At 36.3% G+C, this 14,490-nt stretch overlaps 2 protein-coding genes across 2 annotated transcripts; both read left to right on the top strand.

Moving 5' to 3' along the window:
- Window positions 1-357: 357 nt before the first annotated feature.
- Window positions 358-5,188, top strand: LOC113321735 (BTB/POZ domain-containing protein POB1-like). The gene is made up of 6 exons (XM_026569645.1): window positions 358-801; window positions 1,609-1,740; window positions 2,255-2,376; window positions 2,466-2,529; window positions 3,636-3,915; window positions 4,145-5,188. Exons 1-6 carry the CDS (start codon window positions 504-506, stop codon window positions 4,956-4,958), a joined length of 1,710 nt encoding a protein of 569 aa, XP_026425430.1. The 5' UTR covers window positions 358-503; the 3' UTR covers window positions 4,959-5,188.
- A 1,069-nt stretch (window positions 5,189-6,257) lies between these two features.
- Window positions 6,258-8,219, top strand: LOC113320226 (probable inactive purple acid phosphatase 29). The gene is made up of 4 exons (XM_026568157.1): window positions 6,258-6,584; window positions 6,790-7,169; window positions 7,259-7,712; window positions 8,038-8,219. The coding sequence occupies exons 1-4, from the start codon at window positions 6,287-6,289 to the stop codon at window positions 8,064-8,066; spliced, it is 1,161 nt and encodes a 386-aa protein (XP_026423942.1). The 5' UTR covers window positions 6,258-6,286; the 3' UTR covers window positions 8,067-8,219.
- Window positions 8,220-14,490: the final 6,271 nt, after the last annotated feature.

The following is a 14,490-nucleotide window of genomic DNA, read 5'->3' as shown; positions in this document are numbered from 1 at the left end:
ACAACCGCAAAATGCGAATCAAAAGCAAATGAACATTTTCTTAAATGAATTTAATAATCACACCCGAATAAAATCTGAACCAGTTTTACATTCAACGGATAAGACAACAATTCTTTGAACGTTCGGACCTTTTAACAACAAATTTATAACCAAATCTAGAGAGGTTTGGGTTGTTAACGATGCATCAATTAATTGCCAAAATCCAACCAAAACAGGTAAATGCTCCAATTATTAATATTCAAACTGCATTTATTAAAAATCAAATTCAAATCCAAAGACAAGGGTAATACTGTAACTCCTCTATTCATATACTATAATCTCCTTGTCATTTTATTTTTGTTGTAATAAAAACCAATCTTTTTTTCAGAACCATTAAAATTCTCGGACAAAAAGATTCAAAGACCTCATCAAATTAGGGTTTTTGTTGGTCAAAAGACTTGATTTTTTCATAGGGTTTGGTTTCATCTTTCAATGCTGTTGGAGAAGGGGGAGGAGAGGCAGAAATGAAAAAAGAATCAAAGAATACAGATTTATTTGATCCAAGAACAACAATAATGGATTCATCATCAGCCTCAGATGTTAATAATAGGAGTAATACTGATGGGGATTTTGGGTTTGCGTTTAATGATAGTAATTTCTCTGATAGAATCCTAAAGATTGAAATCATGGCTTCTGGGTTATCAGATGGAGGGAGTAAATCTGATGGAGAAGGTGGGACTTGTACTAGTCTTGCAGATTGGGCTAGAAATCGGAAAAGAAGAAGAGAAGATATTAAAAAAGATCAAACCAAGAATAATTCTGGTTAGTTTTTCCCATTCAATTTGGGTTTTTTTTGGTGGTTAAATTTGAGATTTTCATTTTGATTTGAAATGAAATGAGAATTAGGGTTGTTAATTTTGTTTTAATTATGACTCAATTTTTGTGGATTTGTTTTTCATTTTTTGAGGAATTTTTGACAAATTGGGTTGTTAGTTCAATAATTGCATTTCCTCCACCAGTTCCACCACCACCAACAACCCCAAGACCCACATCAGCTCCAACATCAAAAGCAATGACCTTCACCGAAATATGCACATCCTTCTCTGCAGCCCCACCAGCAAGTTTTCTGCCTACTACCTCATATTGGTGGTGGTGGTGGTGGAGTTGAGGACTGGGAGGTGGCTGAGGAGTTAAATCATCTTGGGTTGTAGAAAGGCCATGCATTTTGGGGATTTTAGCATTTTTTTGTTTTCAAAAATGGTAAATTGGGTTTTTTGTTTTTGCTCTTAAAAGATTGTCTATTGAATTTTAATGAAATGTTGGGTTTGAGTTTTGAGAATTGTCTGTTGAATTTTGGATGCATTTTATGAACATGTTGTGAGAATTATGGATGAGTTGAATATAGGCATGTGACTTGTTGTTAGAGACTACTAGTGCATATGCATGCTTAAGGTTTCTACGTCTTTTCCATGTCTATGACTCGAAAATGTGATCGTTGTGTAACTTCCATGTTGTTTTGATCTAATAGATAAGAATCTATGTTGTTATCTGAAGACTAGGTATGTTTACTTTTGTGTTTTGCATGGCGAGAGAAGATGTACTGATTATATCTTGCTTTGGTACTGTTAGCCACAGAATTTTCTCTTGGTGGGGATGAGCAGATTTTGAACTTGAATGTGAACGACGTGCCTGATCTTGACGGAGTTGCTTATGACAATCAGGACGAGGAAGCTGTAGCAATGATTGAAGAATCACACTCAGGTTTGGATCGTTTCTCTATGCCATGTTCTGTTTTCGGTTTGATAGTTGTTCTCGTTCTGTGTTAAATTCATCAATTGCTACACAGTGTACAAGTTCCATGGGGTTGGTGCATTGAGGTTGACAGGTTGTTGGGTCTGAAATCTTCATTTGGACTTTGCTGTCTTACGATTGCCTTACCTTAGTTCTGTGTTAAATTTTATCAATTGCTACACAGTTTACTAGTTCCATGTGGTTGGTGCGTTGAGGTTGACAGGTTGTTGATCTGAAATCTTCATTTGGACTTTGCCGGCTTAAAATTGCCTTACCTTAGTTCTCCTAGGAGCCTGGCTGAAAATATACTGGGTACTTAGAACACTATAGCGAAACCTTGATTTTAAAGAGGCGTTGCTTCATATTTTATAGGAAGTCTCACAACCTTCATTTTTTTCCTCCTCTTATGTCAAAAAATTGCTAAGGCTTATAAGTTAGTTAGCTGCTCAATGCTGCTCTAAATTGTTTCTATGTGCGTTTGCAGGTGACGAGGCTGTACCCAGCAATGACTCATCATGGAGTATGGATTGTTCAACGGTGCTCAGAGTTAAGACAATGCATATTAGTTCTCCGATTCTAGCTGCAAAGAGTCCATTCTTTTATAAGGTAATTCGATCTTTCCTCTCTATGTGATTTTTTCTGGATGCCTTGAGTTCTAAACTTTTTATCATTTTTGTTTGTTTGTTTTTGTTAAGCTCTTTTCGAATGGCATGAGGGAATCAGAACAACGTCATGTAACTCTGCGAATTAATGCCTCTGGTAAGTAACTAAAAAACTTAATGGGTATGGGTGAAAGTGCCCCAAAATTGACACCCGATATGATAACCTGACCCGTCATTTTGAACTTAAAAAAAATAGGCCCACAGGGCCACAGCTAAAGAAAATTTGGCGTAATTACATGCTTGCCCTTACAAACCCTAATACCTTAACAAACTTTCCTATTTTTTTGATCGATAACCATAACAAACTTATCTAGTTATCCGGAAAAAAAAACTAACAAAAAATCATCTCTTTCCGAAGATTCTCGTCTCACTTCTCATTTTCTGCTTCAATCATGGTTGTATTAGAGTTTATGTATGAAGATAAAGACGAAGAAGAATTTAGGGGTATGTCATTGATGTTGCAGAAAAGGGTTTTCTTTATGTTGATTTGGTTTTGGTGTGTTGATTAGGATTTTCATGATCTGGTTATTGTTTGTCAAGTTCTTTTCCTTGTCTTCCTGCCTTCTGTTCTCTTATGTCTTCTTATATTGAATTGTGCTATTGTAAAGTATAATTAGAACATTTTACACGGATTAAGGAAAAAAAAACAAACAAACAAAATAAAATAATCTCATTTTTTATTTTCTGCTCCAATCATGGTTGTATTGGAGTTCATGTATGAAGATAGAGAAGAAAAAGAAGATTTCTGCGGTATTTAATTGATGTTGCAGCAAAGGGTTTTGATTTTGATACCAGTGATTTGTTGGAAAGAAGTTGAATTGAAAGGTTTTTTTTTAATAGGCTGATTAGGAATTGAGTTTTCTTTATGTTGATTTGGTTTTGGTGTTGATATTTAAGATTTTCTTTTCATGATCTGGGTATCGTATGTGATGTTTTTTGTTTTCCTTGTCTTCCTGCCTTCTGTTCTCTTATGTCTTCATATATTGAATTGCGCTTTTGTAAACTTGTAAGATAACTAGCTGTAGATGCTGGGTTGTGTTTCGAAGGGTGAAGCTCTTGCAGGTTCCAATGACACTAAAGCTTTGCTATGTATTTGTTCTTTTAGAAATTAGATATAACATTTTTCACAGATTATTAACGTCCATGAGATTTTGCACAGATTATGAATCTCATGATCCCCTTCTTTTGTTTCCTTTTGAACAGAGGAAGCTGCTCTCATGGACCTCCTAAATTTTATGTACAGCAACACCTTATCAGTTACCACAGCAACAGGTTTATTGGATGTGCTCATGGCTGCTGATAAGTTTGAGGTTGCCTCGTGCATGAGGTATTGCAGTCGGCTTCTGCGTAACATGCCCATGACACCGGATTCTGCTTTGCTTTATCTAGAGCTTCCTTCCAGTGTTTTAATGGCTGAGGCAGTCCAGCCATTGACGGATGCAGCTAAGCAATACCTTGCAGCACGATACAAAGACGTTACCAAGTGAGTTTTTTCTTTACATGCATGCCACACCTTAACAGGATCGACTGTTCTGTCCTAGCAAAGAAGAGCTTATGAGATATGGCTTTAGTTCTCCGATTAATATGTATTGATTAGATTATGTGTTTTTTAGATTATCTACAATCCCTTATATTTGGATTTGGATACATTGTGGTCCCAAATAACAAACACATAATTTGATGCACTTCTCTTGTTTTTCAAATCTAAGCAGGTTCTCGGAGGAGGTGCTGAATTTACCCTTGGCTGGGCTTGAGGCAGTATTGTCCAGTGATGATCTCCAGGTTGCATCCGAAGATGCTGTTTATGATTTTGTGTTGAAGTGGGCAAAGATGCATTACCCAAAGATAGAGGACAGGCGTGAGGTTCTTGGTTCGCGTCTTGGTCGCTTGATTCGTTTCCCTTACATGACCTGTCGCAAACTCAAGAAGGTTCTCACTTGCAATGACTTTGACCATGATCTCACATCCAAGGTTGTCCTCGAGGCTCTCTTTTTCAAGGCAGAAGCTCCACATAGACAACGAACCCTAGCCGCTGAGGAATCTGCAGTCACAAATCGTCGTTTTGTTGAACGAGCATACAAATACAGGCCTGTGAAAGTGGTGGAATTCGAGCTTCCACGTCAGCAATGTGTGGTTTATTTAGATCTTAAGCGTGAAGAGTGTGTAAACCTGTTCCCATCTGGCCGAGTCTACTCACAAGCATTCCATCTCGGTGGACAAGGTTTCTTTCTCTCAGCTCACTGCAACATGGACCAACAGAGCTCATTCCACTGTTTTGGCCTCTTTCTAGGAATGCAAGAGAAGGGATCAGTCAGTTTCGCCGTGGACTATGAATTTGCAGCTAGATCAAAACCATCAGAAGAGTACGTCAGCAAATACAAAGGAAATTATACATTCACAGGCGGAAAGGCAGTTGGATATAGAAACCTGTTTGCAATCCCATGGACGAACTTCATGGCTGACGACAGTGTTTACTTCATCAACGGAATCCTGCACTTAAGAGCGGAACTGACTATCAAACACTAAATCTCTGGAGCACTCCCTCTTCTCCAATTTTTATTTCGTTTCTCAGTCCCTCCAATGTCGTAAGCATTAGCTAGATGATTAACTAGATTTGGTATGTGTATGTTTTTCTTTCCTGGTCCAGGCATCAAAGAGCTTAACTTGTAGTCCATGAAGGAATAGAACTGTAAAAATGAGTGAAGCGATTGTTTCTAGTTTTTACTCTGATATATGAAGAGAAAACTTGCGACTGATGTTACCTTGTCTCTTGTTTGTCTGATATTACTATGACTTGCATAATTTGATATCGGGCCCAAGTCGGAGAACTGTTTCAAAACTGACTGATTTCACTTCTGAGTATTTTGCCTGACAGAAAAGTTTACACCTTTATGGAGAACTCTGGAAAACTTGTGCTCTTTAGGTGTATCATTAAGTTCCGATTCACGCATCATTTTTCTTCATGCAACAAATTTAGATGGAAAAGTCCAGTTTTAGAAAGAATTTGAATGAGAAACAAGCATAGAAACCTTAATGGATCTTGCATGTAACTTCGGTGAGTGACATCATAAAATGTATGAGCAACAAATGTTAGTTTTGCGGTCTGCCACCATATAAATCCCAAAACCTATAGATACACAAGTGTCTCGATGTTCAGTTCAATCTTAAAAGAACCTCGTGTATACAAAAAGTAGAACCACATAGAATAAAATAGTTTATGGTTGAAATGATGGAGGAAACTGTTTTAACCAATGTTAAACATTTAAGATGTCTTCAAGTGTTGAACAGAGAAATTGAAGACCGGCAATTACTATCAAGGGGGCACACCTGTAGTCAATTGTACTAGTATCCGGTGAAAGAGTTATTCTCTGTGGTTTTACTTTTTGTTAAAACAATCAATTGAACCGTTCTTTATATCGTTCTAGAGCCTCAGTAATCAAGAACCGTTCTTTATTCTTGTGATTGTAGTTTAGCTTATTTATGGAAGTTTTCTTGTGATTGTAGTTTAGCCTATTTATGGAAGTTTAAGAAATGTTAAACGTATTTTTTGGTTGATCAAAATGTAGCCAGTTTTATAAGAATTCATGTGACCAAATATTATAAACTGTTTAGAGTATAAGATTGGCCAAGAGTACACTATGGAAAGGCAGGTGTTAATTTGTCCTTAATTGCATTGTTGTTGATAGGTGACATATAATGATGTTTTGGCTTATTCTTTTCAAGGGATTGAATCCTGTTGGGAATATCCATTGATTTATCCCAACTTAAGTTACAAATTAAAGCTTAAAAAAAAATTAAACCTTAAAAATCTTGTTTGAGAGAAAACCCAAGTTCCCAATTGTGGCAGCATAAAGATGGTGGTGGTACCTTTACTTACACACCATTTGCTATTCATTTTGTGTTTATGTTTGATTCAACTTCAGAGTATAATAAGCTCAAAATCCATTATTCCACCACCACCATCACTTAGATTTGATAAAAATGGGAAATTTAAGATTTTGCAGGTAGCTGATATGCATTATGGTGATGGAATATCAACACCATGTGAGGATGTTCTACCTGATCAGTTTAACGGGTGTTCTGATCTTAATACTACTCATTTCTTGAATCGATGGATGAAGGCGGAGAATCCTGATTTCATCGTTTTTACTGGTAAGTTATTTCTTTTGATTCATCAATTTGGTGTAGAATTTTGAATTTCTAGTACTTTAACTTCTTAGTATTTTGTCTAACTTATGAAATTTACACTGGAGAACTCTGGAACATTTGATTAGTGTTTGTAAAAAAATCATATTGTTTCCGAAACGAAACTGAGTATTATGTACGGAGATTTCAACAATTTGGTTGGTTTGTGCAGGAGATAACATATTTGGCTTCGACGCAACGGATGCAGCGAAATCATTAAATGCTGCATTTGCATCTGGGATACCATGGGCTGTTTTAGGAAACCATGACCAAGAATCAACTTTGTCAAGAGAAGGGGTGATGAAACATATTGTGACGATGCAGCACACGTTATCGCAGTTGAATCCTTCCTCCCCGGATACAATTGATGGTTTCGGGAATCACAATCTGGAAGTTGGCGGAGTCGACGGTTCTAGTCTGCAGAATAAGTCTATTCTTAATCTTTACTTTCTAGACAGTGGAGATTACTCCACGGTTCGTTCCATCCAAGGATACGGCTGGATCAAAACCTCCCAACAGTTTTGGTTCAAGCAAAAATCTCTTGAACTTCAGGTACTTGTTCTGTTGTGTTAATACGAACTAAGAAGAGTTATTGCTTAACTGTTACCTACTGTTTTAACTTCATTACATTTCCAATACAGAGAGCCTACATGAACAAACCAGAGGCTCAAAAGGCGCCTGCACCAGGGTTAGCGTACTTCCACATACCATTACCTGAATATGCTAGCTTTGACGCATCAAATTTTACGGGTGTGAAACAAGAGGGGATTAGTTCAGCATCTGTAAACTCAGGCTTCTTCACCACCATGGTTGAGTCAGGGGATGTTAAAGCAGTCTTCGTAGGGCACGACCATGTGAATGATTTCTGTGGTGAATTAACCGGTATTCACCTGTGTTATGCTGGAGGCTTTGGTTATCATGCTTATGGGAAAGCCGTGTGGGATAGGAGGGCAAGAGTGGTATTAGCGACATTAGAAAAAACAGAAAAGGGAGGTTGGGGTGATGTTAAGTCAATAAGAACTTGGAAGCGTCTTGATGATGAACACCTTACTTCCATTGATGCTCAAGTTTTATGGACCAAGAAGAGCTCTGTCAGTAAGTCTCTTCAATCTTAGTTGAATATTTGAAATTTACTTTCAGAGTCTTAAATTTTATTTGAGAAGTCATTAGCTATAGCATGTTTGTGCAACTTGAAGTTTAACCAAAAGATTGAGATTTATCAGATGGCTTGGTGCTGCACCTATTATATCTGACATTTTTGCTTTGTAACACCAAGGAAAAAAAATCCACTGATATCCATCCATGTCTCCATTTCTGCAATTTTAAACCATGTTCCACTGAAATAAGCTTCGTGTACGCTCACCATAATCAATAATCACCCCTCCATATGTAGGCATTAACTCCTGCGTTATATATGCAGTTGGTGAAGCTGGTACAAGAAGTGCCTGAAATAATGCATTTTCTCTCAGCTCACTGCAATATGAAGCAACAGAGTCCGCTCCACTGCCTGTTTCTAGGAATGCAAGAGAACGGAGGGGCTTGTTAAGCTGTACATTACAAATTGCAGACAGATTAAAACCGGCAACCCAAAAGTATGTTAAAATGTACAAAAATTCTTAACTATCTATAGGATAGATAGTCATTTCCACAATTTAAGTACTCATGATTTCCACCTCCCATGATATTATTATATTACTCCATTAATTTCAATAGAGTTTTTGAAAAAACAAGATCTAGCAAAGAATTTTTTTTAAAAACCCTAGCAGATAACTAAACTTGAAAGCGGTGTGAATAAGATCCTTGCTCAGATATAGGTCTACTAGCAAGAAAAGGAGGTGACTAATCTCTGTACCTAGGATTTGAGGGGTTTGAAGAATGTAGAGAAAAGGTTTTTTTTTTTTAATTCTTAATGTAAATTGGTTGGGTTTTTTGAAAATCGGTTTTTTTTTGTGGGGACAAATATGGATGATATAATTGGTATTTTGATTCATTTTGAGGTCAGATAAATAAAACTCTGATGGAAACTTTGTTTGCTTAGCCTCAGTAAAGAGAAGTCATGGGCTCTTGGCTCCTTCACTGCCGATTGCTGAGGGACTTAGAATGATGTTTTAACCCAACAGTTGATAAACAAATTCGCAAACGTCGAGTTCATATAGTCATAAGGGGTGTCCTAAATTGTGGAAATGACTATCCTACTCTTAACCTAATTTAATTTAAAACCAACTTAATAACCACCTATATATATATATCCACCTCCTCCCACCACCACCACCGACCACCACTTCTATGTATATAGCTTAATTTAAATCAACCACCACCACCACCACCTCTATAAGTTCCGTTAGGAATTTTGAGAAAAACTTTGTCGAACTAGCTGAACCTGATATAAAGGAAGAACATCAAGAACAGTTCGGCTATTTCGAAATTTTGTTTTTTCTAGGTGCAGGTTGCCGAACTTAGTTTTAATGGAGTTTTTGTTACGTCACAAATTTTTTTTCCTAGCCGAACTTTTAGTTCGATTACATCGTAATTTTTTTTCCTAACCGAATTTTTGTTTCTGTTACTTTGTATTTTTTTCCTAGCCGAACTTTTCTCTGAAAGAAAAAACTCCATTAAAGCTGAGTTCGGCTACCCGTGTCTTCAGAACCATTAGCCGAACTACACTAGCAGAAGAGTTCGGCTACCTGTTCTTCAGATTTTGTAGCCGAACTCTATTGTCATAGCCAAATCAGTTTATAAAATTTTCATTTTTCCGAAAGATTTGGCCAATTCAAGCAAGATTAACTAAATTTGAAGTATACCTAAGTATCCGAAACCCTCATTCCGAAATCCACCATCCTACAAAAAAAAGAGAAAAAAGCAAAACCATTTTCTTGTCAAAATTTATTCTTCTAAAAATACCCAACTAATTAACCTAACTTTACTTATTAATTACTAATTATTTTAACTTAATTATTTAACTAATCAATGCACTAACTAATTTAACTAAGAAGGGTAAGTTTGGTATTGACATAAATACTTAGATAAGGGATGACCTAAAATTACTTCTAATATCTACCAAAAAATGAAATCATGGTCCCCGCCAAAACAGGGTGGTGCCCAAAAAACCATTCGTAATTTGGGTGTGTTGCATCATAGAATTGGTTCAACCATATTAATTTTATTATTTATTGGCTTATATAAATATTTTCTCGAAGTTCTAACATTTTACTCTGTACAAAATGATAAAATATTACCGAAATCTAAATAAAAAGAGAGCTGAAAGATAGGATAACGGAGGAAACTATAATAACACAGGATGAACGAGAATCAGCGTTTCCCTGCTTATCGTTTATGAATACTAACAGTTAATTCCTAATTTAAAATGATGCAACCATGGTTGAAAAGAGTATCAAATTTTATCAATCAGGTTTTTAATTGAAATTTTCAGCCACTCAACATTCACCCTCTCATGAACCACACTAACATCACTTTAAAGATTGACCACCCCTCCAAACCATATCAATTTAGACCGATAGGGTTATGTAATATCACTTACAAAATCATCTCCAAGATTTTGGTCAATCGCATATGACCTCTCCTCCCATTGTTGATAAGCCCATACCAAAGTGTCTTTGTACCTCAACGATCCATTCATCACAATATATCTATTGCGGCTGAACTATTTTCACCATATTAGAACATCTTACTGTACGAAGGATCCTAAAATAACGCTTAAACTAGACATTCAAAAGTCCTACAACTCCTTGGACTGGGGTTTCATCAAACATGCTTTCACCAGCTTACGTTTCCCCTCAATCTTTGTGGATTATATTATGTTGTGCATATCTACGGTAACCTACTCAATCAACATCAACGACACACCGCATGGGTACATCACTCAAAATTTAGAAGATGTCTACACTCAATAGATACAAGGTATATGGCTTCTTGGATGGATCTATTGCTTGTCCTCCGAAATTTATAACACATCAAGATTTGGATCAAGGTAATGTAAATCCATATTTTACTGCTTGGTGTGATTATGATAACACTCTCATTCTTTGGATTCAGTCATCGATTTCCGATTCGTTTATTTCCTATGTTTTTGGTGCTGAACTGCTAGAGAACTTTGGTCTAGCAATGAGTCCAGATTTTCTCGAACTTCGACTACACTTCAATCTCTTAGGCTTGGATTTTGTAGTATAACAACTTATCTTGGAAAAATCAAGAAACTAACAGATCAACTTTCTGCATCTCCATCTGAAATCTCTGATGAAGAACTTGTAGTATTAATCTTGAATGGAATTTGGTAATGACTATGGACCCTTTAGTACTTCTATTCATCTTAGGAATCCACCGTCATCATTTGACGAGCTTCACAACTTACTTCTGAGTGAAGAAATTGTTGTAAATGAATGATCCAAAACACTGGTTACTGAAGCTAATAGTAAATCCTTTTCCGCTTTCCAATCTCAACAAGCCTTATTATATCACAATCGTCAAGCTTCTTCCGCTGGATCTTCAGGTTTTTCATCCGATGCTTCAAACTACAAATGTCGTCCTAGAGGTAATATGCACTATACACCACCATTTCGGAGTTATATGCCATATAATTCTTCTTTTAGAAGTAATTTTCATTTACCTGTTAGAGCATTTACATCATCTTCTTTTCAACCACCACCACCACCACCTCCATCACAATTACTAACAGATGACATTCCTTGTTAAATCTGTAACAAAGCTGGCCACAATGCTCTTGAGTGTAGACATCTTCTAAATTTTGTATATATCAGAATGTGAAGACACCACACAACTTGAGTACTATGTTGGCTACAACAAACATTTCAGGAGAAAATCCTTGGCATGTTGATTCAGGAGAAAACAATCATCTAACTCTTGATGAGAAGAACTTCATATTTTATCTACATATGATGGTTCTGAATCTATTCACATTTCCAATGGAGAAGGTATGAAAATCATTCATACAGGTTCTTCTACTAAGAATACTTCAGATCATAGTTGTGTTTTAAATGATATTTTGCTAGTGCCACAAGCATTCAACAATTAATTATTTGTTCACAAGTTTACTAAGAATAACAACTGCTCAATTACATTTGATTGTTATGGTTTATGTGTGAAGAATCTCTCATCTGGGAGAGTAACTTTGAAAGTCCCTCAATGTAATAGATTATATCCTTTACACTTTCTGAATTCAACCACAAAACAAGATTCTTAGTCTACTTCTCCATCTATATCTATTACAGCTTTAGCAGCAACTACTGCAACTATACAACATGTCTCAGCAGATATCTGGATAAAATACTAGCTCATCCCTCCTTTTAGACACTTCAACATGTTTGCAGAATACTTTCATTAAATGATGCTATCAGAAAGCCTTTATTTTGTCATGATTGTCAGCTTGGTAAGAGTCACAAGCGCCTCTTTTCAGCTTCTTCTTATATTTTGAACTATTACATTTAGACTTATGGGGTCCTGGTCCTGTATCATCCAACTCTAGAGTCAGGTGTTATGTTAATGTAATAGATGAATTCTCAAAATATTGTTGGATATTTACTTTGTATGAGAAATCTGATTTCAAGAAAGTTTTCTTTCAATTTAAGGATCAAGTTGAGAATCTTTTGCAAACTTCTATTGCTGTCATTAGAACTGATGGTGGGGGATAACTTTTGAACAATGAATTAGCTAGTTTTCTCTTTAGAAGTGGTATTATCCATGAGATTTCTTGTCCATACACTCCTGAACAAAATGGAGTTGTTGAACCTAAGCATATACATTTAGTAGATGTTGGAAGAACTTATCTTATTCAGTCAGGGCTAGCAGATTCTTATTAGGTTGAAGCCTTTCAAGCTTTAAATTATACATTTAACAGGATACCAGTAAAGTCTATTTCTTTCAAGCCACCATATGAAGTATTTTTTAACATGCAACCAGACTATGCATTCTAAATATCCTTTGGCTGTCTCTGTTATCCTAGGTTGAGACCACACACAAACCATAAGCTTGAACCAAGAAGCATTCAATGTATATTTATAGGCTATAGTCCTCAACACAAAGGATACGAATGTTTGAATCCTCTAACTTGGAGGGTATTCATCTCAAGACATGTAGTTTTTGATGAAAATACTTCCTCTAAGGTCTGCAAATTTGGGTGTTTCTTCACTTACTTCTGTATCTCATTCTACTTCAGGCAATCACTTTGCTCCTGTATCAACTACTTATGTTGACCCCTTTACCGCTGTATGTTCTTCTTCACTTACTTCTGTAGCCCAGTCTACTTCAGGCAATCACTCAGCTCCCGTATCAACTACTTCTGTTGATCCATCTACCACTGTATCAACTATTAGTGTTGATCCTCCTACAAATGTGTCAACTTCCACAATTGATCCATCCACAAACACTAGGGCTGTTCATGGTCGGTTTTGGTTCGGTTTCTAGCCAAACCAAAACCGAAACCAATATTATTGGTTTCTAAAAATCTAAACCAAACCAATCCATTAACCATTGGTTCGGTTTCCAAATGGTTCCAGTTGGTTTCGGTTTGTCCCACTGGTTTTTGGTTAACCAATAATTATGTCAAACCAAAAAAAAAGACACAAATTTACAGATAAAAAAATCGTAGTTGCCGATAGTATTGGTTTACACAAATATACAGACAAAAAAAATCAAGAATAGTTAAAGCTTACTCTAATTCTAGAGATCAAATGAAGATATATAATATATCTTAATTTAGATATTGACAAATAAAAAAGAAGGAAGACGGGAAGAAAAAAGTCGAGTAGCAGCAGCTGTAGTTGGGGGTGGAGAACCGAGGCGGCTGAGAGAAGGAGAAAGAGAAAGAGGGAGAGTATCATAATGAAATATTAGATTTAGGGTTTCTATTTATCCTCTAAATTAATGGGTAGAATCTAATACTTTTAAATCGACGGTAGAAATTAAGTTTAAAAATTAATTGGTTCCCCAATGGTTTTTGGTTCGGTTTTCAGGTCAAACCAAAACCAAACCAGCAACGTCGGTTTTTCAACATTTTTTACCAAACCAATCCAAATCTAAATGGTTTGGTTCGGTTTCTTGCTTATTGGTCTGGTTCGGTCGGTTTTCAACGGTTAACCGACACCATGTTCAGCCCTAACAAACACTAATATCTCTGCATCAATAACTGAAAATTCACCTACTCCTTCTTCTCCTTCTATTATACAAAATGATCAATCCATGGTCACAAGGGGTAAAGTGGGAACTTTTAAGAAGAAGGTCTTCTCAATAAAACATGCTCTTTCTACAAAAATGCAAACTCTGACACCTCCAATTGTACCTACATGCTTTTCACAGGCTAACCAGATTCCAAACTAGAGAGTTGCTTTTGTGGAAGAACACACAACTTTAAAAAAATGCAAGAACATGGTCCTTGGTTGATCCCGATCCATCTCAAAATTTAGTAGGCTGCAAATGGGTTTTTAGGATAAAACAAAATCCAGATGGAACTATAGACAAATTTAAAGCTAGGTTGGTTGCCAAGGGATTTCATCAACTAGAAGGGTAAGATTATAATGATATATTTATTCCAGTTCCAAAACCAACAACTATAAGAATCCTTCTTTCTCTAGATGTTCATTTTGACTGGAACATCACTCAAGTTGATATTATAAATGATTTCTTACATGGAGATCTTCATGAGGAGGTATATATGACTCAGCCTCCAGGTTTTGTTGATCCTGATCATACTAACAAGGTTTGTAAACTTCACAAATCTTTATGGCCTTAAACAAGCACCAAGAGCATGGTATGAGAAACTGGCAAATGTTCTACTATCTTGCAAATTTGTGATGTCCTCTGCAGATACTTTTCTTTTGTACATCGCATTCGGTCCCAAATT

Source organism: Papaver somniferum, chromosome 11, assembly GCF_003573695.1.
Source record: "Papaver somniferum cultivar HN1 chromosome 11, ASM357369v1, whole genome shotgun sequence".
Classification (NCBI taxonomy): domain Eukaryota; kingdom Viridiplantae; phylum Streptophyta; class Magnoliopsida; order Ranunculales; family Papaveraceae; genus Papaver; species Papaver somniferum.
This window is presented reverse-complemented; position numbering and strand designations above follow the sequence as displayed.

Bases quoted from the DNA above. Each gene is read 5' to 3' on its own strand.
- LOC113321735 (XM_026569645.1), top strand. From the start codon at position 504: ATGAAAAAAGAATCAAAGAATACAGATTTATTTGATCCAAGAACAACA. The intron at 1,741-2,254 runs GTTTGGATCGTT...GTGCGTTTGCAG, and splicing joins GATTGAAGAATCACACTCAG to GTGACGAGGCTGTACCCAGC. The intron at 2,377-2,465 runs GTAATTCGATCT...GTTTTTGTTAAG, and splicing joins AGAGTCCATTCTTTTATAAG to CTCTTTTCGAATGGCATGAG.
- LOC113320226 (XM_026568157.1), top strand. From the start codon at position 6,287: ATGGTGGTGGTACCTTTACTTACACACCATTTGCTATTCATTTTGTGT. The intron at 6,585-6,789 runs GTAAGTTATTTC...TGGTTTGTGCAG, and splicing joins TGATTTCATCGTTTTTACTG to GAGATAACATATTTGGCTTC. The intron at 7,713-8,037 runs GTAAGTCTCTTC...TTATATATGCAG, and splicing joins GACCAAGAAGAGCTCTGTCA to TTGGTGAAGCTGGTACAAGA.